Source organism: Pristiophorus japonicus, chromosome 11 (assembly GCF_044704955.1).
Source record: "Pristiophorus japonicus isolate sPriJap1 chromosome 11, sPriJap1.hap1, whole genome shotgun sequence".
NCBI lineage: Eukaryota > Metazoa > Chordata > Chondrichthyes > Pristiophoridae > Pristiophorus > Pristiophorus japonicus.
Genome location: NC_091987.1, coordinates 137,810,491 through 137,833,949, shown reverse-complemented (window position 1 = coordinate 137,833,949; position 23,459 = coordinate 137,810,491). Strand labels below are relative to the sequence as shown.

General features: G+C 51.5%; 1 protein-coding gene across 1 annotated transcript in view; it reads right to left on the bottom strand.

The window, feature by feature from the left end:
* Positions 1-4,130: 4,130 nt before the first annotated feature.
* The window catches only part of LOC139275592 (probable G-protein coupled receptor 139), a 34,722-nt gene continuing 15,393 nt past the window's right edge, over positions 4,131-23,459 (bottom strand). The window contains exons 2-3 of the mRNA XM_070892764.1: positions 8,204-8,240; positions 4,131-5,073 (exon numbers count right to left, since the gene is read on the bottom strand). Of these exons, the coding sequence (XP_070748865.1) occupies positions 4,160-5,073; positions 8,204-8,240 (951 nt within the window). The 3' untranslated portion in view covers positions 4,131-4,159. The remainder of the gene's footprint in view (positions 5,074-8,203; positions 8,241-23,459) is intronic.

The window sequence follows — 23,459 nt, the reverse complement described above, 5'->3', positions numbered from 1 at the left end:
TACCTTAAATGTATTGTAAGTACTATGCCACACCACAGAGGGCGCTGCGGTGGGAAACCCTGGTAGTACCTGTAACAGGTGCTATATAAGGCTGACCACCACACCTGGGAGGCACTCTGGAGCTGAACAATAAAGGACGAAGGTCACAGCAGTTAGACTTACAACAGACCGTGTGGAGTCAGTGATTTGTGTGCTATATACACTCCATTGGCAACGAGGATGGAATTGTGTGCTACATAAACCACACTTCTGACCTTCTCCCCCCGAGTTCCTGACCTTCTCCCCCGAGTTCCTGACCTGCCCCCAAGTTCCTGACCTTCTCCCCCCGAGTTCCTGACCTTCTCCCCCGAGTTCCTGACCTTCTCTCCCCGAGTTCCTGACCTTCTCCCCCGAGTTCCTGACCTTCTCCCCCCGAGTTGCTGACCTTCTCCCCCCGAGTTCCTGACATTCTCCCCCGAGTTCCTGACCTTCTCCCCCCGAGTTGCTGACCTTCTCCCCCCGAGTTCCTGACCTTCTCCCCCCGAGTTCCTGACCTTCTCCCCCGAGTTCCTGACCTTCTCCCCCGAGTTCCTGACCTGCTCCCCTCCTGAGCTCTGAGCTCACCTCTTCCCTCCTGAGCTGCTCTCTCCCCTTTAGGAGCTCCCCTCTCCTCTCTCCCCTTTCCCTCTTCTCTCCTCTCTCCCCTCCCCTCTTCCCTCCTCTATCCTCTCTCCCCTCCCCTCTCCCCCTCCTCTCTCCCCTCCTCTCTCCCCTCTCCAAGCTCCCCTTTCCTCTCTCCTCCATCCCCTCTCCTCTCTCTCTCCCTCCATTCCTCGCCTCTCCTCCGCTCCCTCGCCTCTCCTGAGTTCCTCTTCCCCCTCTCTGAGCCTGCCTCTCCCATCTCCACGTTTTTCTCTCTCCCCCTCCTCTCCTCTCTGCCCTCCAAACCCCTTTTCTCTGAATCTACTGATTTCTTCAAACACCTGCAGCACAAACAGGCCGATAATTCGGCCTGGCATCATGCCGCCCTGGCCCTGCAGCGGCAGAGTGTGAGTCTGGTCCCCACACCCAATGTCCCACCCTGAGGCTCAGGCCTACATTTGACTCTGCCCCCCACCCATGCAGTCATTTGCCCCACAGTGCTGTGGACGCGCTTGAGACTGCACTCACCCAAAGTATCATCATGCTCACTGGTGTTCAGCGCAGTAAACCAGTTTGAGAGTGCCACACTCCTGGGGGATTCGTACAGTGCCTGCTTCCTACCCTGCCGCCTGGCCACCCACTTACTATCCTGCTGAACTCTGAGGCTGCGGGGTGACCACCCACTTGAATGTGCGCTCCCTGAAATCCTCAGCCTCCCATATGCCCTGCAGTGACTCCAGCCGCTCCTCCAGTTCAGAGACCCTGAAGTGCCTCCAGTTCAACCCACTGGAGGCACTTCCTGCACATGTGGTTATCCAGGATACACAAAGCATCCTGGAGTTCCCACAGGGCACAGGAATTGCCAGCAACACATCTCAGCTGTCCCATCATTTTGTATAAAATCCCTTAAAAATCGAATAAATTAACCTGATTATTTATATATTTACTGTTGTCTCTCAGTTTAAAGCACTGACCACACCCATCCCACAATGCACTGAATTCCCACTCTCACCAAATTCCCATTGCCACTCTGGTAACCAGCCACTTGGTTTAGCAGATACCCCAGCTCTGTGCACAGAGCTCTGTGTGCAGCAGACATCCCTAAAATAATCTCTGGTTCTTTGATGAAATAATTGAGAGGGTTTATGGAGGTCATGCAGTTGCTGTTGTATTCATGGACTTCCAAAAGACACTTGATAAAGTGCCAAATAATGGAATTGTTAGCAAAATTGAGGGATTAATTACTTGGGGTAAATGCCATAATTTCAAAGTTTGCAGATGATGCAAGGATTGGAAAAATATGAAATAATGTGGAGGATAGTAGCAAGACTTCAAGAGGACATAGACAGATGGGTTACATGGGCAGATACATGGCAGATTAAATTTAATACAGAGATGTTTATAGAGGAGTTCAAAATTCTGAGGGTTTTTGATAGTGTAGATCGGGAGAAACCATTTCCACCAGCAGGAGGCCCGGTAACCAGGGGGCATTGATTTCAGATAATTGGCAAAAGATCCAGGGGACAACTGATGAGAATCTGCTTTTATACAGCGAGGTGTTAGTATCTGGAATGCAATACCAGAAAGGGTGATGGAAGCAGATGCAATAATAACCTTCAAAAGGAATTGGATACATACTTGAAAAGGACATATTTGCACAGCTCGGGAAAGGGCAACGCAGTGGAACTCATTGGATAGCTTTTTCAATGATTCAGCACAAACACGATGGGCTTAATGGCCTCCTTCTGTGCTGTATGATTCTATGAAATGTGAAGTGATGCATTTTGGGAGAAGGAATGAGAGAGGCAATAAAAAATAAAATAGTACAACTTGAAGCTGGTTCATGAACAGAGAGACTTTGGGGTGGGGTGGGCAGGTGGAAAATCTGTTAAGTCTTACAGGATCCCTGGCGTTATAAATAGAGGCATCGAATAAAAAATCAAGGATGTTTTGGGGAACCTTTATAAATCAGTGGTTAGGCCCCAGCTGGTGTATTGTGGCCAATTCTGGAAATCAATATCTTGGTGAGAATACAGCGGAGATTTACTAGAATTGTATCAGGAATGAGGGATTTCAGTTACTTGGAGAGACTGGAGAAGCTAGGGTTGTTCTCCTTCGAGCAGGGAAGGTTAAGGGGAGAATTAATGCAGCGATTCAGAACCATGACGGTTGTGATCGAGTAAATCAGGAGCAACTGTTTCCACCGGCAGAAGGGGCGATACCCATAGACACAGATTGAAGATAATTGGAGAAAAACAGGGGTGGGGGAAATTAAGAACATATTTATTACACAGTGAGTTGTGGTGGTCTGGAATGTACTGCACGGAAGGGTGATGGAAACGGATTCAAGAGTCACTTTCAAAAGGGAATAGTATGTATGCTTGTAAAATAAAGAATTGCAGGGATATGTGGAACGATGGGGGAGTAGGAGTAATTGGATGGCTCTTTCAAAGAACCAGCACAGGCACAATGGGCTGAATGGCCTCCTTCAGTGCCGTAAACTTGAATAAAAAATTGGTATCATTAAAACTGAGCATGAAGCTGTTAAATTTCCCTAAACAACCAACTCGTTCTGTAATGTCCGAGTGATGCAATGCTGACGTCATTATAAGTGACTCCAGTCCCAAACCAATGTGGATGACTGCTTCCCTGCCGTACCTGTGGCTCGGGGAGCAATCAGTGGTATGAAACAGTTCAAAGTATAAAGACTGCAGCGGTTCAAGAAGACCCACCCTCACCTTCTCAAGTGTCAGCCCTGACTCCATGGTAGCACTCTTTGGTGAATCAGAAGGCTGTGGGTTCAAATCTCACTCCAGGGATTTAAACACATAATCTAGCCTGACACTTCAGTGCAGTGCTAAGGCAGTGGTGAACTGTCGGAGACTTTTTGGATGAGAACTTTATCCACGGCCCTTCTGCCCTCTCCAGTGGATGTAAATGAGCCAAGGCACCATTGGAGGAAGGGAAGCGGGGTGGCGGGATGGAGGGTGGGAATTCTCCCTGTTGTCTTGGCCTAGTTTATCTTTCAAGCTTTATCACTAGAACAGATTACCTGGTCAATGTTTACCAATTGGGACCAGAGCAAATCTTCCTCCCGCGGTAGAAATAATAAAATGAACACCCAAAATGAACTTTATATTTTATTTCAGCATCATTCAGTCTGAGAAGTGAAACCAAACAACTATACATTCAATGTTAAACAATTCAAAATTGAGCAAGTTTGTCATTTGTATCGGGAAATATTTCAGCTTCCATTTGGTGCAAGGAACTCGCAAAGGCCTTTTACATAAACGTCAGTAACAGGGCTTTGTTAACTCTGGTGCTCAGCTGGAATCTGACCGGCAGCTCACTCTTCCCCAGCTCCGCGAGAGTTCGCAATCTTGCAGGCGCGAATACGGAAATATTTACATTGTTTTGGCAACAAATGAATTGAAAGGACATGTTGTTGGTCCTGTTGCTGAGTCCCTCTGGAAATGTGGGTGAGAATTGTGATATGGGGTTGAGTTGTGACATTGGGGGAGTCAGCTCGAGCTTCACTTCAGCTGCTTTCCTTGTTTATTAATTGACCAATGAGAGTAAAGGGATATTTGAGCGCATTGAGCAACTCCTCTCTGAACTTACTCTGGGTCACTGTGTAAATGGCCGTGTTCATACAGGAACTCAGGAGCTGGAGCAGAATTGCCACTTGTTCAAAATCACTAAAAGGGCTAAACAAATATCTCTTTTGAAAGGAGGTTGTAATTCGAAAATATAAGAAATATACGACGGTTGTCACCCAGAGCAGGATAAAACTGCCAGATATCGCAAAGAGTAAAACAATGGACCTTCTGCGGTTCCTCATCTCGGGGTCCTGGTCATTGCCACTATTGCTGTGCTCCCGGAGGCTCCTTCGGGCCCGGCTGGCCACTAAAATGCGTCTGACGGTGAGAGCGTTAAACAGTAAAATCACACAGAAGGGAAGCAGTGGGGTCAACAGCTGGTCAATCCAGGAAAATGCAATCCATGTGGATACAGTGTAAAAGTCTCTTGATAAACGGCAACCCCTTGGTATACCATTACGTGAATAATACTGGATATAAACAAAGGGCCAGGGAATGTTCTTCACACAGAACAGTGTGCTCACTGTCACTATAACCACCACTGAGGTTTTCTCGGTGCAATATTTTGTTTTCAGCTTCTGACAACAAATGGCTACAAAGCGATCAAAGCTAAAAGCGACTGTTAACCAAACAGAACTGTCTATGGCAGCAGGAGCCAGAAAGTGAATGAACCTGCACACAGGAGTGTAGAACAGGAAAGTGTCCCACCAATAAAGCTGTGTCATCCGATTTAATATCACATTACAGACAATCACCATCAGATCCGCCGTTGCCATGGCCACCAGGTAGCGAGTGATGCATTTGGAGAGACCGCACTTTCCCCGGGACAGGATTATGATGGCCATCAGGTTCACTGTGAGAAGGAGAGATAAAGAAAGGGTCAAATCATTAACCAGACTAAGAAATCACCGATCAGTTGAAGCGATGTACACGGGCAGTGAATGTGTTTATTGAGTTATTTCTCCCCGTGACTCCTCTTCCGAAGGGGCAGCTCATGCTAGGGATTATTCCGGGGATAGTGCTCAGCCACAGCTGCTTTTTCACTTGTGGCCCTTGACATAAGTTTACTGAGCAGATTCCGACACTGCGAGGTCCGCCGTGCGGGACACCACCAACTTTGAAAGCAAGAGGCGAGTTAAATCAGGAAGTACAGATTAGGAAACGAAATGTGGCTTGAACCATAACACGGAAAAAACGACTGATTGACTCACACAATGTCAGACACGGTGAGTTTTGAAAATACATTGGAAACACCAGCACGATACTGAGTTGCTGCCTGTTAGCTGCAAGCAATTAATTTGATTCGGTTCCCAGTGGAGCATTGTGAATGAATGATGACACAATATGTCAAGGGATGTCATTCTGTCAGCTGCTCCAGGAAAACTCGCTGCAGTCTTTCTACCTCAGCACAAGGTGTGAGCAAAGCAAAGGGCAGCAGGATCCGCGGGTCAGGGATCGGTCCCAAACACTGCACTGTATAAGAACAAATCACCACGGAACTCCACTCCTGTTCTCCATCTAATGCCCCCTCCTGAACCCAAGTGAGAGCCAATCCCAATACAGAAACCGCCTTCAGGGAAAGGGGCAATGAGAGTCGGCAGACAATGGTTAATCTAGGTGTTGTTGCTCGAGTGGTTCAGTTACACAAACAGATAAGTCACTGGGTGAAGTCCGCCTGTGAGAATTGTTCAATTAAAATAATGAAAGAGTGTTAACATTCAATGGGGCGAGTCTGCACAGTAACGGGCAGTACCGGATCCACCAACCATTTCAGTGTAACCACAATCGGGCCAAGTCCCGCCCGTTTACTGACGGAAAATCACTACAATCCGCGATCTCCCAGTCGGGAAGTAAAAATACCTGAATAGAATAAGGTAGTTAACACACCCTGTAAAATATTTGGTCGTATATCTGAGAAACACTTTCCAAGATTGATTTGTTCACATTGCCGACAAGAACACACAGCTACTGAAACTAGATTCCTCTCAGATCAAATACATAAAAGGTCTTGTGAAGCCAATTAGCACAAAGGTAATTAATATTGGAGACAAAAGGTTGATGGTAAAACAAGGTTGCACCTTCAAAGGAGGGAGACGGTTTCTGTCATATGTTTACTTTCTGATGAGCAATCCATTTCTTCCCCGTCCTTCTATCCTGAAGGCACTGACTCATGCCGGCATAGATCCTGGGAAAACACGACAATCACAGGCAATCCTTCCTAACCCGATCCCCACAACAGGCGCGCCCTTCAGCAGAAGTCAGTGGATTACAGTCAGGAGTGACATGTGCCTGTTTGACCGCTGCCTGGTGCGGTAGCAGCAAGGAATGACTCAGTGCCCAGACTCGGCCGGTCAGCACATCGCAAGGATGAGTTTCTCGGTCCATTTACCATCCAGACAAGAATGGAATGTTCTAAGTAAATCACAAAGCGGGGAAGAATAACATGCAATGTTTACAAAGTTTGTAACACGGACAACAACACTTAACCATTCTGTTAGTTACATGATACCTGCTGATAGTCACCCACCAGGTACTCCAATTGCTGCCAGAATAGGGTAATAAACGGCTCCTATCTCTACAATTCGTGAAGAAGGCATTTCTGAATGGAGACAATTTTATTCGGTGCTGTATAAAAGCTTTCAAATTTCAACAATCAGCTAACAAACTTAAAATACCAGTAATATAGTGTAGGTAAACCCTTAGTGGGACAATTAGATCACATCCCAACTGACATTATTTACAGACACTTGAACAAACAGGTTTTGCTCCCATGTGATGTTTAAGTATCACTGTCATTGAGTTGATGAAACATTACACATCGACCAGCTGAGTAACCTTTTGGAACAATGAATGGTGCAATGACAGAGCCACAATTTCTAATGTTTAAAACATTACATGCAAAATGCAATCCCAAGCACACCTTACAAAAAATATCAAATCCTAGTTCATCAATGTGACATTTTTAATAGCATCCCCTGTACTCCCATTCCCGTACTCCCATGCTGGTCCTGCTACTACCACTATCGCCTTACTATCCACTTTCTCACAATCCCTGTTACATTGTTTCAGTCATGGCCCCTCATTCTGTCTCTATTAATGTCCAGAACTCTCTCCCCCTCAACCTCATTCTACTTGTCTTGCCAAGTCACTCCCTGTGATTCAATCTCCCTCTTTCATTCGCTCTGTGTTTCCAACTTAATTTTCTTTCTGATTTCTTCTCTTGCTGGCGTTATTTGATTCAAAATAATTTAAAACACTGGGATTGACAGATTTGTGTTTGGTAAGTGTATCAAGGGGGTATATGCTTGCCTGTTCACTGTGTGATGTCTGTAACACTGTTATGCAACACTGAATGTACCCTTACACTGTACACACCTTACCTGTACACCAGAGGGTACTGCTGCTGGAGACCTAAGGGCTACCTGCACACTGCAGGTAACCCAGTATATAAAGGAGCTCACAGCTTGGTGTCCTCACTCAAGGAGCTGCAAATAAAGGACTACAGGTCTACACAGTTTTAGTAGCATACCCTACCTCAGGAGTCATTTGTTAAAGGTGTCTACATACACGAAACGAAGGATATGGAACAAGAGCGGGTAAATGGAGTTGAATTACAGAAGCCATGATCTGACTGTAAGGCTGAACAGGTTCGAGGGACTGGATGACCAACTTCTGTTACTACGTTGAGATAATTTTCAGGTTCTGTATTGCTGTCCGCAGCGCACACTCCGAGTTAATTATTGCTAACAATAAAGAACATGCACATTATATTCACACAATTGTTTGTCTTATTTTTGTGCTGAATGAAATTGACATTATGTTCTGGCTAATCTTTGCACCTCGGAGAAAGTCAGACAGGCATCGTCTGCAAATCTCTGCTCCTCATCATCTGACCACTGTTGTGATGTGTGGATGTCTCTGACTGGCAGATATTTACAAGTATTTGGCCTTCTCGTTCAATTTCAAACCTCCATTGATCTTACCTGCCAAATATGTGTTTCGAGGTTGACAGCTGTGTCTCTGTGAAGATAATTGTGAGCGTTCTAGCGAAGCCAAGACCATTCATTCTTCATAGTCATGTTTCGGAAACATTCTGTGGCCCGTGTTTTGAAATCTGGCTTTTTATTGTGCTGTTCTTTACTTTGCTCATCACTCATTCTGGTCACTAACTGGACTAGTATGATTCCCAAATTGGAGTTACAATCTAGGACAGTGGTTCTCAACCGGTGTTCCGCGGCACAGTGGTGTGCCGTGAACCCTTCACAGGTATGCTCCCAAATTGTGTAAACGTATGGTGGACTTTAGCTGATTTCACAATGAAACACAAACCATTTAACTCTGAAACAGAAGGGGAGGGGGAGAGAGACAGACAGACAGACACACATGTCATCTACCTGTATATATGATGCCACTGCTGTAGTAAACATTGCCAATATTGACAAATAACTATCTATTTATCTCTACTATTATCAAAAAAACTATGTTCTAGAGTTGTACAAGTAATAATGACAAGAGACAACACACACAAATAATTTAAATGTCCATACTCGGAACAAAATCCTTTGGCAAAAGTTGTTTTCTTTGAGTACTCGACACCAGACCCCCCCCTCCCCCATTCCTTTACTCCCTCCCATTACTGATAGAGAAGTACGAGTGCCGACCATCGAATGAGACTCTGTGTGTGTGTGTATTTACATTTGTGTGTGTGTATGTGTCTGTACCAAGGACGTAGCCAGGGGGGGCACTTGGGCCTTGGCCATCCCCAATCCAAAACAATAGTATTAAATTGTTCTTGTGAAAAGCTTAAAATTTGATTATTAATTCGGATGAATGAAATGAAAGATGAGTCAAACACATATGCAGTAAAAAGTGTAGTTTTTATAATAAAATGTCAAAACTATTGAATTACATTTGACCACATTCTTATTTATATTTTGTTATTTTGGCATCTTTGATGCTTTGACCTGATATAGTGGCAATTAGCGGCTCCTTTGATTATGCGGCATCCAATTTGACCTGGCCTAGCCACCCTAGTGGTTCCTTTGATTTTTGAGAGTTGGCTTTTAGCATATTTTGACCATAGTCAAAATCAAAACTTCCTGTTCAACTCTAGGTTCGTTTCTGTCTGGACCCTCTGGAGTTTGGAAATTGAAAGACTCAGTTCGTGTCTTTCTGGAGTTTGGATCACTCAGACGAATAAAGTTTGTCCCCTCCAATGGACAAATTCATCATAAGAAAATATAAAAATGAGCAAGGAGATATCAATGACAGTGCCACTACAAGTGGCACCAGTAGGCCTACAACCAATGCTGGTACAAGCAGTGCCGAACCAAATCCTAAAAAATCCAAAATTCATCGTCAATATATGAGGATTATTTGAGGTGGTTTTTCATGGACAGGAGAAGAAGAATGCCCCGTTCCACTGTGTGTTGTGTGCGGCGAAAAACTGTCGAACAGTGCAATGGTTCCCAGTAACTTGAAACGTCATTTTACGATGAAACATGCACATCTTGCAGCAAAAGATCAGACTTATTTTAGGAGATTGATGGCAACGCAATCAAAACAAGTGAAATATTTTGAAAAAATTGTTAAGTTGTCAGATATGGTTCAAATTGCTTCTTATGAAGTTGCTGAATTAATAGCGCAGCAAATGAAGCCTCATACTATAGCTGAGTCACTTATTTTGCCTGCATGTCGTAACATTGTCAAAATAATGCTTGGTGATGAAACGGAACAAGAAATTGCAAAAATTCCGCTGTCTGACGATACAATTCGGAGAAGGATAAATGATATGTCATCTAACATTGAAGAAAATGTAGCCGAGAAACTTACAAACTCGAATTTTGCTTTGCAAATCGACGAGTCCACCGACATTAGTGGTAAAGCACAATTATTAGCATTTGTTCGCTTCATTCATGAACACGAGATATTGAACCAATTTCTGTGCTGCAGAGAACTTCCAGAAAATACTAGAGGTCAAGACATATTTGATTCTGTGAATTCATATTAAGAAGACTTGAAAATTCATGGAACTCATGTGTTGGAATCAACACGGACGGTGCTCCATCTATGGTGGGATGTGTCAAAAGATTCATTACGCTCACAAAAAAACATAACCCAAATATATTATTCACCCATTGCTTTTTGCATAGAGAAGCACTTGTTGCAAAGACCTTACCGCTTGAATTAAAATCTTTGTTAGATCAAGTTGTTAATATTGTAAATTATATAAAATCAAGACCTTTAAAAACTCGCTTGTTTAAACAGCTCTGCAAAGCTATGGATGCACAGCATGAATGTTTACTTTTGCGTACAGAGGTAAGATGGCTTTCAAGGGGAAAAGTCTTATGTTGTGCATTTGAACTTAAAGAAGAATTGTCAGTATTATTTGAAAGAGAAGGAAATTATACCGTTTGCAAATACCTTAAGAGTGAAATGTGGTGTGCTAAGTTAGCATATTTGGCAGGTATATTTAATTGTCTGAACAGCATTAATACCAGTATGCAAGGGCAAAATGAAAACATTCTCACCTCTACAGACAAGCTATTAGCTTTTCAGAAAAAAATTTCTATCTGGAAAAAGAGCGCAATAGAAAAAAATCTTGAAATGTTCCCTTTGATACCAAATCACAGTTTTAAAAAGGTTGCTCCTATCGTGATAGAGCATTTGGCATCACTGGAAGACAACATCAAAAAATATTTTCCATCTTTGGATGTAGAGAAGTATGATTGGGTAAGAAATCCATTTTCTCCAATTAGTACGTCAGATTTTGATTTTACATTGCCAGAAGAAGAATTGACTTCTATTTCTACAGACCGCGGTCTTAAAATGAAACATTCAGATATGTCTCTTGATGCGTTCTGTATTTCTATTAAAGAAGAATATCCTGCAATATCCAAAAAAAAGCCTTGATAATTCTGATGCAGTTTTCAACATCATGTCTCTGCAAATTAGAATTCTCAACTCTTACGAACATCAAATGCAAAAAACGGGACAAACTTAGTGAAGTTGAACATGAAATGAGAGTCGCCTTATCGATTATAAGCCCTAATATTAGTGACATAACTAAAAAACGTCAGGCTCAAGTATCACATTAAAATACGAATTAATCTATAATTAATGTGAGGAATTATTATTATAGTTTATTATTTTATTGTTACTTTCAGAATAAAAAATAAATAACATATATGTATATCTTCATATACTGTAATTAATAAAATGTTTTTTAAATTTTCTGAAACTTGCTTTTTTTTTAACCTGTGTTCAACGTTTAATCCCTTCAAGTGTGCCGCCAAAAATTCTAGTATTCGAAAGTGTGCCGTGAACACAAAAAGGTTGAGAACTACTGATCTAGGAAGTAAACATCAGGATTCCATTTTCATGTGTTTAGAATCAGGAAAAGAGCGGTTGCTGTTTGGAGGTGTGTTGTGAATGATAGGTACCATAGCAGCAGTCAGATGACGTGGACCAAAGGCTTCCAGAACTGTGTCAGTCTCTGTCTTTCTCTGGTGTGTGAATATAAGCCGGACAGCAATGCAAATTTCTTTCACCTTGCAGAAAAAGAGCGAGTTACAATTGTTTTTAACCCGGTGTGTGAACAATATTAAAGTTGAAAAGTGCTGTAACTGCAGTCGTTTGGCATTATTATTGTTCATTTATATGTTCCTTGTTAAATCACGGCGATGATAACAGAGTGCCTATTTTACAAGTAATCCAATACAAATCAGGAGAATATGAGTCAAATCCCACCGTGACAATTTGTGTAATTGAATTCATGTTTAAAAGAAGAAACATAAGAACATAAGAACATAAGAATTAGGAACAGGAGTAGGCCATCTAGCCCCTTAAGCCTGCTCCGCCATTCAATAAGATCATGGCTGATCTGGCCGCGGACTCAGCTCCACTTATCCGCCTGCTCCCCATAACCCTTAATTCCCTTATTGGTTACAAATCTATCTACCTGTGACTTGAATACATTCAATGAGCTAGCCTCAACTGCTTCCTTGGGCAGAGAATTCCACAGATTCACAACCCTTTGGGAGAAGAAATTCCTTCTCAACTCGGTTTTAAATTGGCTCCCCCGTATTTTGAGGCTGTGCCCCCTAGTTCTAGTCTCCCCGACCAGTGGAAACAACCTCTCTGCCTCTATCTTGTCTATCCCTTTCATTATTTTAAATGTTTCTATAAGATCACCCCTCATCCTTCTGAACTCCAACGAGTAAAGACCCAGTCTATTCAATCTATCATCATAAGGTAACTCCCTCATCTCCGGAATCAGCCTAGTGAATCGTCTCTGTACCCCCTCCAAAGCCAGTATATCCTTCCTTAAGTAAGGTGACCAAAACTGCACGCAGTACTCTAGGTGCAGCCTTACCAATACCCTATACAGTTGCAGCAGGACCTCCCTGCTTTTGTACTCCATCCCTCTCACAATGAAGGCCAACATTCCATTCGTCTTCCTGATTACCTACTGCACCTGCAAACTAACTTTTGGGATTCATGCACAAGGACCAATTGTGGAGCAGTGGAGGCGTGTCCTGCTCAGTTGGAGCTGTGAGCAGTGAGGAGAGCAGCTATCAACTTTTGCTCCTGCCTGGAGAGCCCTGAGACCAGCCCAGGAAGAGAAGGAAGGAAGGGGCTTCACCACCAACTTTCACCCAGGGGGAGAGGAGGAGAAAAGAAAACTTTTAAACAACTTTTTACCATTTCTGCAAAGAGTTGGAGAGAGGGGGAAAAGACCAACAACATACATCCAGTGTGGAAGGAGGGAGACTCTACCATTCAACAGGTGGGTGTGGGTGCAGTCCCAAAAAGACTTTGTTGTATCGGTGGGGGAAGGAAAGAAGACCACTGAGGGCCGGAACATCGCGGGGGGTGTGTGTGTGTGGAAAGTGTGTGTGGGAGCCTTGCTTACAACTAGGCCCCACACACAATTGAACCCCCCCCCCCCAATTGCCTAGCCTGGGATAGCTGGAGCTACCAGGCTCAAGAATTTCATCACCTAATTAAACATCGTTGGGAGTGTGTGCCTGGTGGCTCTAGCTGCCCCAGGTGAAGACATCGTCTCCCCTCACCTGAAGACCACCCCAAAGACTTTGTGTTTTGCCATCTGAGGTTGCACCCACCCACAGCTGCGTAGGGAGACCTGCCCTCGCAGTTCCCCCCGCTTCCCACCCCCCTCTCTCTTTCTCTGTTACTCTGTTTCTCCCCTCTCTCTCTGAGGCCCCTTTCTCCCAAATTAATTTAAAAAAAAAACCAATTAAGACAACTGAGCAGAGGGAGCAAGGCCCCTCCCCAATTGCCAACTAGGGGAGAGGTGCCTCATTAAGGGCTCCTCTGCTCAGTTAATATACGAGGCCAATAAAGACCATTAAGGCCTGTGACTTTGGGGTGGGTGTGGCCCTTAAAGGGACCCCGTGATGGCGACCCCATCCACGCCGGTGGCAGGGCCAGCGAGGACATATGCGCAGGTGGCAACCGCTTCCATGGCACCTCCTGCGCCACCCGCTGCCCTGCCACCTTTTCAACTTATCACCAGGAAACACGGGGTCAAGAGCTACACTCACCCCACAATGAGCATTGAGGAGTGCGTGCGGGTGATGGCTGGGGTAGTCGGCCCCTCGGCCATTGTCGCGGCCTCCAAGATGTCTGGGAAGGCTGTTTTCTTCCTGGGGTCGGAGCGGGCGGTGTCCCTGGCCCTTGAAAAGGGGCTCACGGTGGGCGGGACGTTCCTGCCAGTGGACCCTCTCGAGGCCACCGCGCAGAGGGTCATCATGTCAAACGTCCTGCCCTTTGTTTCCGCTGAGCTCCACCTCCCTCACCTACACCAACTGGGGGAGGTAAGGTCGGGGATCAACCCCATACCGCTCGGCCTCAGGGAGAACAGCCTGCGCCACGTGTTCTCCTTCCGCCGCCAGCTCTTTGTCCGGCTGGCGCGGGAGGACATGACGGAAGGGCACTTTAATGTGGTGCACGAGGGGACTGCCTACCGCGTCTTCTGGACGTCGGACGGCATGCGGTGCCATGCCTGCAGGGAGGTGGGGCACATTCGCAAGAACTGCCCCGCCTCCAAGGCTGCCAAACCACCGAAGGCGGCCAAGGCTGGCGCCGCCGCCATCCCTCCCCCTAGTTGCGTCCGCGTGCCGGGAGCCATAGGTGCGCGGGCATCGTCGGAGGCCTTTGTTTTCAGGGCCTCCGGCGGGGGGGAGGGAGAGCGTCCGAACGGAAAGAAGGCGCGGAACAAGGAGAAACATCTAGAGGCGGGTCCCCTCGGTGCGCCAGACAATTTGTTTACCGCGCTCGGCCCAACCCAGTCACCGGCGAGCGCGGGGTGCCCCGAGCCCGTGCCCGAGCCCTTGAACAACACCACAGAGGGGCCCGGGCGCGGGCAAGAAAAGGAAAAGGGGGGGGCGAAAAGGGAGGCCTCGGCAGACATGGAGGTCTCCCTGACTCCGCGCGCCCCCAGGAACAAAAGGAGGCACGGCTCCGATGAGGCGGAGGGGGAACAACATCCCTCCGTGGAGGAGTCGGTGCCCACCGCGTGTCCCGCGTCCCCAACCAGCGCCCCCAAGCTGCGCTGTAGGCGAGAGGAGTCTGTCCCCGGGGAGGGTGAGACAGTCGAGGCTGCCCAGCCTCTGCCTCCCGGGGATGGCGTGGAAGATCTGCCTGTCGTGGGGGGCGTGGGGATCGCGGAGGAATGCATTGCCGCCGGGTCGGGCGTCCCGGGGACTGAGGCGGGCGGGGCCGAAAAGGCCGAACCTGAGCCCGCCCAGCCAATACCCAACTTCCCCCGGGAGTCGCTCGACCCGGCAGAAACCGAAACAAATGTTAATTATGACACTGTAGATGCTGGGCCGGGGGGTGGCAGCGGGGAGGGGGAGGAACACCCACCCTCGCCTCTTGCTGTGGAGCTGGAGCACTTGGAGAGCCTGGGGATTTCCTATGGCCGGGTCTCTCCTTGTTCCCCGGTTCCTGGGGCGGAGGGGGAACCCCTTCCGCTGTCATTTCCCGACCCAGCACCATTTTTAAAAGAGCCCAGTGGGGACTCCTCAGCCGACGATCCTGGGGGTGGGATCGGGGCAGAGCCAGGGCCGGTTGGAGCGGCCGGTTCATTTGCCGTACCTTGTGCGGTCGATGGGCCGGCCAGGATCAACTGGGAGAAATGTTCCGGACTCCTGGTGGGTCAGTGGCGGGTGCACTCCCTGCCGGAGGAGCTCAGGCCTTTTGCCTGGAGCACGACCCATCTCCTCTATCTGGGAGTCTACCTTAGCCCCGACGAGGGAGCCTGGCCGGCGAACTGGCAGGAGCTGGAGGCCAAGGTCGCCGCTCGCCTAGGGCGCTGGACAGGACTGCTCCGAGTGCTGTCCTACAGGGGTCGAGCGCTAGTCAAAAACCAGCTGGTGGCCGCAATGTTGTGGTACCGACTGGTCCCTTTGACCCCTCCCCCTGAGTTTGTCGCCAAGATACAGAAGAAGCTGGTGGACTTCTTCTGGAACAACAGGAAGCACTGGGTCTCTGCCGCGGTCTTGAGTCTCCCGCTTGAGGAGGACGGTCAGTCGTTGGTGTGCGTCAGCGCCCAGCTCGCGACTTTCCGTCTTTAGACCCTGCAGAGATACCTTTACGTCGAGCCCCCTCCTAGGTGGTGTGCTCTGGCGAGGTATTTCTTCCGCCAGCAGCGTGACCTCAATTATGACATGCAGCTCCTGTTTGTGAACTTGGGGGGTGCTAGGACCGCCCTCCGGGAGCTGCCTGTCTTTTACAGGGAACTCATCAGGGTCTGGAACAAAGTCTCCACCAAGCGCAGCTCTCCGCCGGCTGGAGTGGCGGCCGTCCTGCAGGAGCCGCTGCTCGGGAATCCGTACCTCCACGACCGAGGTTTTATGTGGCGGTCGGAAGAGAGGGCTGTGGCTGGTGAGGTGACCAGGGTCAGGGACCTGCTCGATGGCGGAGGAGCGGGCTGGATGGCGCCAGAAACGCTGGCGCGGCGCCTAAATTCTGCCAACGTCCGCCACGCGGCCGATGCCATCGAGTCGCTAAAAACAGCTCTGGGCCCTGACTCCGTTAGGTGCATCGAGGAGGCTCGAGCACGTGGGGAGATCCCGTCCGAACTGACCCCCGTCCGGACGGAATTCCTCATCGGCGCCAAACCCCGGAACCTCCCTCGGGGGCCGGCGCCTCACAACTTGAGCCGCCTCAGGGAAATCCCCTCCGTGCCTTTCAGTTCCGCCCGGAGGGGTTTCATGTACGGGCTGCTCCTGCACACTCTCAACTTTGCCATCCTCGCCTGCCGTCCGGACACGCCATGGCGTACCATCTTGCCGTCCGGAGGAGGCGGGGGTCCCCGATGGAGGGCACTCTACGCAGGGGTCCTCCCACTATTCATCGGGGACTTGGCCTGGAGGGTGGTGCACGGAGCAGTGCCGTGCAACAAATTTTTAAGCCGGTTCACGGACTCCCAGGCCGCCTGCAATTTCTGCGGTCTGGAGGAGTCAGTGCTCCATGTTTTTATTGAGTGCACGAGGTTGCAGCCCCTGTTCCATTATTTGAAGGGGCTGCTCCTGAAATTCTGGCTGCACTTCAGTCCCACTCTCCTGATCTTTGGGCACCCTGTGCGGAGGGGAGCGGGTAGGTCCGAAGGCCTCCTCGTAGTACTGCTCCTGGGCACGGCCAAGGGTGCCATCAGCCGGTCCAGGCAGCGGGCGGTCGAGGGGGTCGTTCAACCTGACTGCCTGCCTCTCTTCCGCTCTTACATCCGGTCCAGGGTGTCCTTGGAGATGGAGCACGCGGTGTCCACCGGTACGCTCGCGGCCTTCCGCGAGAGGTGGGCACCGGAGGGACTGGAGTGCATCATCACGCCCGGCAACCAAATTTTAATTTGATTTTACGTTTTTAAGTTTAATTTGTTTTAATTGCTGGTGTTTTTAGTGTCCCCTTCCCTTTTATAAGGGGCACTGGGGAAAAATTGTGATTTTAGTGCCCAAAAAAAAAACCCCAAAAAAAGAAGAAAAAAAACCCCCCCCCAAAAAAAAACAAAAAAAAGAAAAAAAGGGCCTTGTAAATGTCTGGTGTGTCACCCAGGTCGGGTGGCACGGTTTAATGTGTTTTGTTTTGCAGATAAACTCCAAAAAGAGTTTCATGCACAAGGACCAATTGTGGAGCAGTGGAGGCGTGTCCTGCTCAGTTGGAGCTGTGAGCAGTGAGGAGAGCAGCTATCAACTTTTGCTCCTGCCTGGAGAGCCCTGAGACCAGCCCAGGAAGAGAAGGAAGGAAGGGGCTTCACCACCAACTTTCACCCAGAGGGAGAGGAGGAAAAAGCAGAAAACTTTGTACATCTTTTTACCATTCTGCAAAGAGTTGGAGAGAGGGGGAAAAACCAACAACAAACATCCAGTGTGGAAGGAGGGAGACTCTACCATTCAACAGGTGGGTGTATTGGTGCAGTCCCAAAAAGACTTTGTTGAATCGGTGGGGGGAGGAAAGAAGACCACTGAGGGCCGGAACATCGCGGGGTGTGTGTGTGTGTGTGGAAGTGTGTGTGGGGGCCTTGCTTACAACTAGGCCCCCCCGACAATTGAACCCCCCCCCCCACCAATTGCCTAGCCTGGGATAGCTGGAGCTACCAGGCTGAAGATTTTTCTTAATCACCCTATTAAACATCGTTAGGAGTGTGTGCCTGGTGGCTCTAGCTGCCCCAGGTGAAGACATCTTCTCCCCTCACCTGAAGACCACCCCAAAGACTTTGTGTTTTGCCATCTGGGATTGCACCCACCCACAGCTGCGAGGGGAGACCTGCCCTCGCAGTTCCCCCCCCCTTCCCACCCCACTCTCTCTTTCTCTGTTACTCTGTTTCTCCCCTCTCTCTCTGAGGCCCCTTCCTCCTAAATTAAAAATAGAAAAAAAAACAATTAAGACAACTGAGCAGAGGGAGCAAGGCCCCTCCCCAATTGCCAACTAGGGGAGAGGTGCCTCGTTAAGAGCTCCTCTGCTCAGTCAAATCAAACGAGGCCAATCAAGACCATTAAGGCCTGTGACTTTGGGGTGGGTGTAGCCCTTAAAGGGACCCCGTGATGGCGACCCCATCCACGCCGGTGACAGGGCTAGCGAAGACGTATGCGCAGGTGGCTACCGCTTCCATGGCACCTCCTGCGCCACCCGCTGCCCTACCACCATTCAGATTAATGACCAGAAAACACGGGGTCAAGAGCTACACTCAACCCACAATGAGCATTGAGGAGTGCGTGCGGGCGATGGCTGGGGTGGTCGGCCCCTCGGCCATTGTCGCAGCCTCCAAGATGTCTGGGAAGGCCGTGTTCTTCCTGGGGTCAGAGCGGGCGGTGTCCCTGGCCCTCGAAAAGGGGCTCACGGTGGGCCCTCTCGAGGCTACCGCGCAGAGGGTCATCATATCGAACGTCCCGCCCTTTGTTCCCGCTGAGCTCCTCCTCCCTCACCTACACCAACTGGGGGAGGTAAGGTCGGGGATCAACCCCATACCACTCGGCCTCAGGGATAGCAGCCTGCGCCACGTGTTCTCCTTCCGCCGCCAGCTCTTTGTCCGGCTGGCGCGGGAGGAGACGACGGAGGGGTCTTTTAATGTGGTGCACGAGGGGACTGCCTACCGCGTCTTCTGGACGTCGGACGGCGTGCGGTGCCATGCCTGCAGAGAGGTGGGGCACATTCGCAAGAACTGCCCCGCCTCCAAGGCCGCCAAACCACCGAAGGCGGCCAAGGCTGGCGCCGCCGCCACCCCTCACCCTAGTTGCGTCCGCGTGCCGGGAGCCATAGGTGCGCGGGCATCGTTGGAGGCCTTTGTTTTTGGGGCCTCCGGCGGGGGGGAGGGAGAGCGTCCGAACGGAAGGAAGGCGCGGGACAAGGCAAAACATCCAGAGGCGGGTCCCCTCGGTGCGCCAGACAATTTGTTTACCGCACTCGGCCCAACCCAGTCACCGGCGAGCGCGGGGTACCCCGAGCCCGTGCCCGAGCCCTTGAACAACACCGCAGAGGGGCCCGGGCGCGGGCAAGAAAAGAAAAAGGGGGGGGCGGAGCGGGAGGCCTCGGCAGACATGGAGGTCTCCCTGCCTCAGCGCACCTCCAGCAACAAAAGGAGGCGCCGCTCCGTTGAGGCGGAGGGGGAACAACATCCCTACGCGGAGGAGTTGGTGCCCGCCGCGTGTCCCGCGTCCCCCACCAGCGCCCCCAAGCAGCGCCGTAGGCGAGAGGAGTCTGTTCCCGGGGAGGGTGAGACAGTCGAGGCTGCCCAGCCTCTGCCTCCCGGGGATGGCGTGGAAGATCTGCCTGTCGTGGGGGGCGTGGGGACCGCGGAGGAATGCATTGCTGCCGGGCCGGGCGCCCCGGGGACTGAGGCGGGCGGGGCCGAAAAGGCCGAACCTGAGCCCGCCCAGCCAATACACAACTTCCCCCGGGAGTCGCTCGACCCGGCAGAAAATGAAACAAATGTTTTTTATGACACTGTAGATGCTGGGCCGGGGGGTGGCAGCGGGGAGGGGGAGGAACACCCACCCTCGCCCCTTACTTTGGAGCTGGTGCACTTGGGGAGCCTGGGGATTTCCTATGGCCGGGTCTCTCCTTGTTCCCCGGTTCCTGGGACGGAGGGGGAACCCCTTCCGCTGTCATTTCCCGACCCAGCACCATTTTTAAAAGAGCCCAGTGGGGATTCCTCTGCCGACGATCCTGGGGGTGGGATCGGGGCAGAGCCAGGGCCGGTTGGAGCGGCCGGTTCATTTGCCGTACCTTGTGCGGTCGATGGGCCGGCTGCTGGCGGCCACCTCCCGGAGGAGGACGGGGACTCGGTGGGGGACGCGGGTGAAGACCTAGAGACCACCGCCAGCGAGGCGGTGGATCTGCTCGTGGCCGCCGCCGAGACCATCCTCATTCCTGCAAAGGAACTCCGGGACTTTTTGGCCCAGAGCCGGGGTCGCTGCAACCAAGCCCGACTGGCCCTGGAAAAATGGTCCGAGCCAGAGCTGATCAAGGGGTCCGTCCGCGCCGCCGTCAAAACCTTGGCCGCGGGCGGGCCCTTGACAAAGGCGCAACACCTTGAGCTGCGCGAGCTCGAGGGACTCCTCGCTGGGCTGCAGAGGGAGCGGAGTTCAACAAAAGACTCCGCTCCCTCCCCCACAATAGGTTAAGGTAGAGGTTGCACTATGCTTTTGCCATGAAGATAACCACAGCCAGCCTCAACATCAACGGCGGCAGAGGGGCACGCCGTAGATTTGACAATTTTTCGCTCCTGCGGGAGGGGAAATATGCGGTGTGCTTCCTGCAAGAAACCCACACCGTTCCGGGAGACGAAGCCATGTGGCTCCTGGAATGGCAAGGAGAGGTCCGCATGAGCCACCTCACCGCCATTTCTAGTGGGGTGGCCATCTTGCTGGGCCCGCATTTTCAGCCGGAGATCTTGGGGGTCGAGGAGCCCGTGCCAGGCCGCTTGCTGCACGTAACGGTTCGCCTGGGGGACGTGCCGCTCCATCTCGTGAACGTGTACGCCCCTCAGCCCGGCCCGCAGCAAACGCGCTTCTTTGAAGAGGTGTCCGCTCTTCTTGGCTCCGTCGACGTCGGCGACTGCATTGTCCTCGGGGGGATTTTAACTGCACCCTCGAGGCGAGGGACCGCTCCGGTGCCCCGCAGTGCATGACGGCGATGGAGAAGTTGAGGGACCTGGTCGGGTCCTTCGACTTGGTGGACGTCTGGCGAAATCTCCACCCCGACTCCAGCGCCTTTACTTGGGTGAGGCCTGGAGTTGGATGGTCCAGAGTCGACCGCCTTTACGTGTCTCGGGCGTACGTTTCCTGCGTCCCGGCGGCCTCCATGCGGCCGGTGCCGTGTTCGGACCACCACCTGGTGTGGGCGGAGCTCGCTTCGCTCCGCGCGAGGACGGGGTCCGCGTACTGGCACTTTAACAACCGGCTGCTGGAGGACGTGCGGTTCCAGGACTCGTTCCGTCGATTCTGGTCCGACTGGAGAAGGAAGCAGGGGGGCTTCCCCTCCTTGAGGCTATGGTGGGACGTGGGCAAGGCTCACGTCCGCGTCTTCTGTCAAGAGTACGCGAGGGGGTCGACCAAGAGGCGGGCAGCCAGAGTCGGGCGCCTAGAAAAAGAGGTGCTCGACCTGGAAGCCCGTCTCGGTCAAGTCGTCCAGGACCCGGCCCTGCGGACGGTGTACGAAGCGAAGAAGGCCGCGCTGAAGGACCTGCAGCTCGTCGGGTCCCGAGGCGCGTTCGTGAGGTCGCGGATCCAGTTCCTGCGGGATCTGGACCGCGGCTCCCCCTTCTTCTACTCGCTGGAAAAAAGGCAGAGTGTCCGTAAGCAGCTCTTGACGCTGCTGGCCGACGACGGCTCTCTCGTCTCGGATCCGGAGGGCGTCAACAACAGGGCCCGTGAATATTACGGGGCTCTGTTCTCTCCGGATCCGTCCAGCGAGGAAGCGCGTAGAGTTTTGTGGGAGGACCTGCCGAAGGTCAGCCCGGAGGGCGCCGAAAATCTGGAAGCTCCGCTAAGCCTGGCGGAGCTGACCGGTGCCCTCGCCCGGCTCTCGAGGGGAAAATCCCCGGGGCTGGACGGGCTGACCGTGGAGTTCCACAGGGCGTTCTGGGACGTCCTGGGGAGCGACTACGCGCGGGTCCTGGGGGAAAGTCTGGCGACCGGGGAGATGCCCCTCTCTTGGCGCAGGGCAGTCATTGTCCTGCTGCCTAAGAAGGGCGATCTCCGCCTCCTTAAGAACTGGCGCCCGGTCTCTCTCCTCAGCACGGACTACAAAATCTTCGCCAGGGCGATGTCTGCTCGCCTTGGTGCCGTGCTGGACCACATGATCCACCCCGACCAGTCCTACACGGTCCCGGGCCGGACAATCCACGATAACATCCATCTGGTCCGGGACCTCATCCATTGTTCCCAGGAGGCTGGTCTGTCGGTCGCCTTCCTATCCCTCGACCAAGAGAAGGCGTTCGACAGGGTGGATCACGACTATCTGCTCGGAACTCTGCGCGCTTTCGGGTTCGGGACGCATTTCGTCGCCCGGATCCGACTTTTGTACGCCGCCGCGGAGTGTCTGATTAAGGTTAACGGGTCCTTGACGGCGCCCCTTCGCTTTAGGAGAGGGGTGCGCCAGGGATGCCCCATGCCCGGCCAGTTATACGCCGTTTGCGTGGAGCCTTTCCTGCGCCTCTTGCGGACGAGGTTGACGGGACTGGCTCTGCAAGGGCCGGGCGTGGAGGTCGTCCTCTCGGCTTACGCCGATGACGTGCTCCTCGCGGTAGAGGATCCCGCTGACCTGCGGAAGATGCGTGAGTGCCAGGAGATTTACTCGGCCGCGTCCTCCGCCAGGATCAACTGGGAGAAATGTTCCGGACTCCTGGTGGGTCAGTGGCGGGTGGACTCCCTGCCGGAGGAGCTCAGGCCTTTTGCCTGGAGCACGACCCATCTCCTTTATCTGGGAGTCTACCTTAGCCCCGACGAGGGAGCCTGGCCGGCGAACTGGCAGGAGCTGGAGGCGAAGGTCGCTGCTCGCCTAGGGCGCTGGTCAGGACTGCTCCGAGTGCTGTCCTACAGGGGTCGAGCGCTAGTCATAAACCAGCTGGTGGCCGCAATGCTGTGGTACCGGCTGGTCACTTTGACCCCTCCCCCTGAGTTTGTCGCCAAGATACAGAAGAAGCTGGTGGACTTCTTCTGGAACAACAGGAAGCACTCGGTCTCTGCTGCGGTCTTGAGTCTCCCGCTTGAGGAGGGCGGTCAGTCGCTGGTGTGCGTCAGCGCCCAGCTCGCGACTTTCCGTCTTCAGACCCTGCAGAGATACCTTTACGTCGAGCCCCCTCCTAGGTGGTGTGCTCTGGCGAGGTATTTCTTCCGCCAGCAGCGCGACCTCAATTATGACACGCAGCTCCTGTTTGTGAACTTGGGGGGTGCCAGGACCGCCCTCCGGGAGCTGCCTGTCTTTTACAGGGAACTCATCAGGGTCTGGAACAAAGTCTCCACCAAGCGCAGCTCTCCGCCGGCTGGAGTGGCGGCCGTCCTGCAGGAACCGCTGCTCGGGAATCCGTACCTCCACGGCCGAGGTTTTATGTGGCGGTCGGAAGAGAGGGCTGTGGCTGGTGAGGTGACCAGGGTCAGGGACCTGCTCGATGGCGGAGGAGCGGGCTGGATGGCGCCAGACACGCTGGCGCGGCGCCTAAATTCTGCCAACGTCCGCCACGCGGCCGATGCCATCGAGTCGCTAAAAACAGCTCTG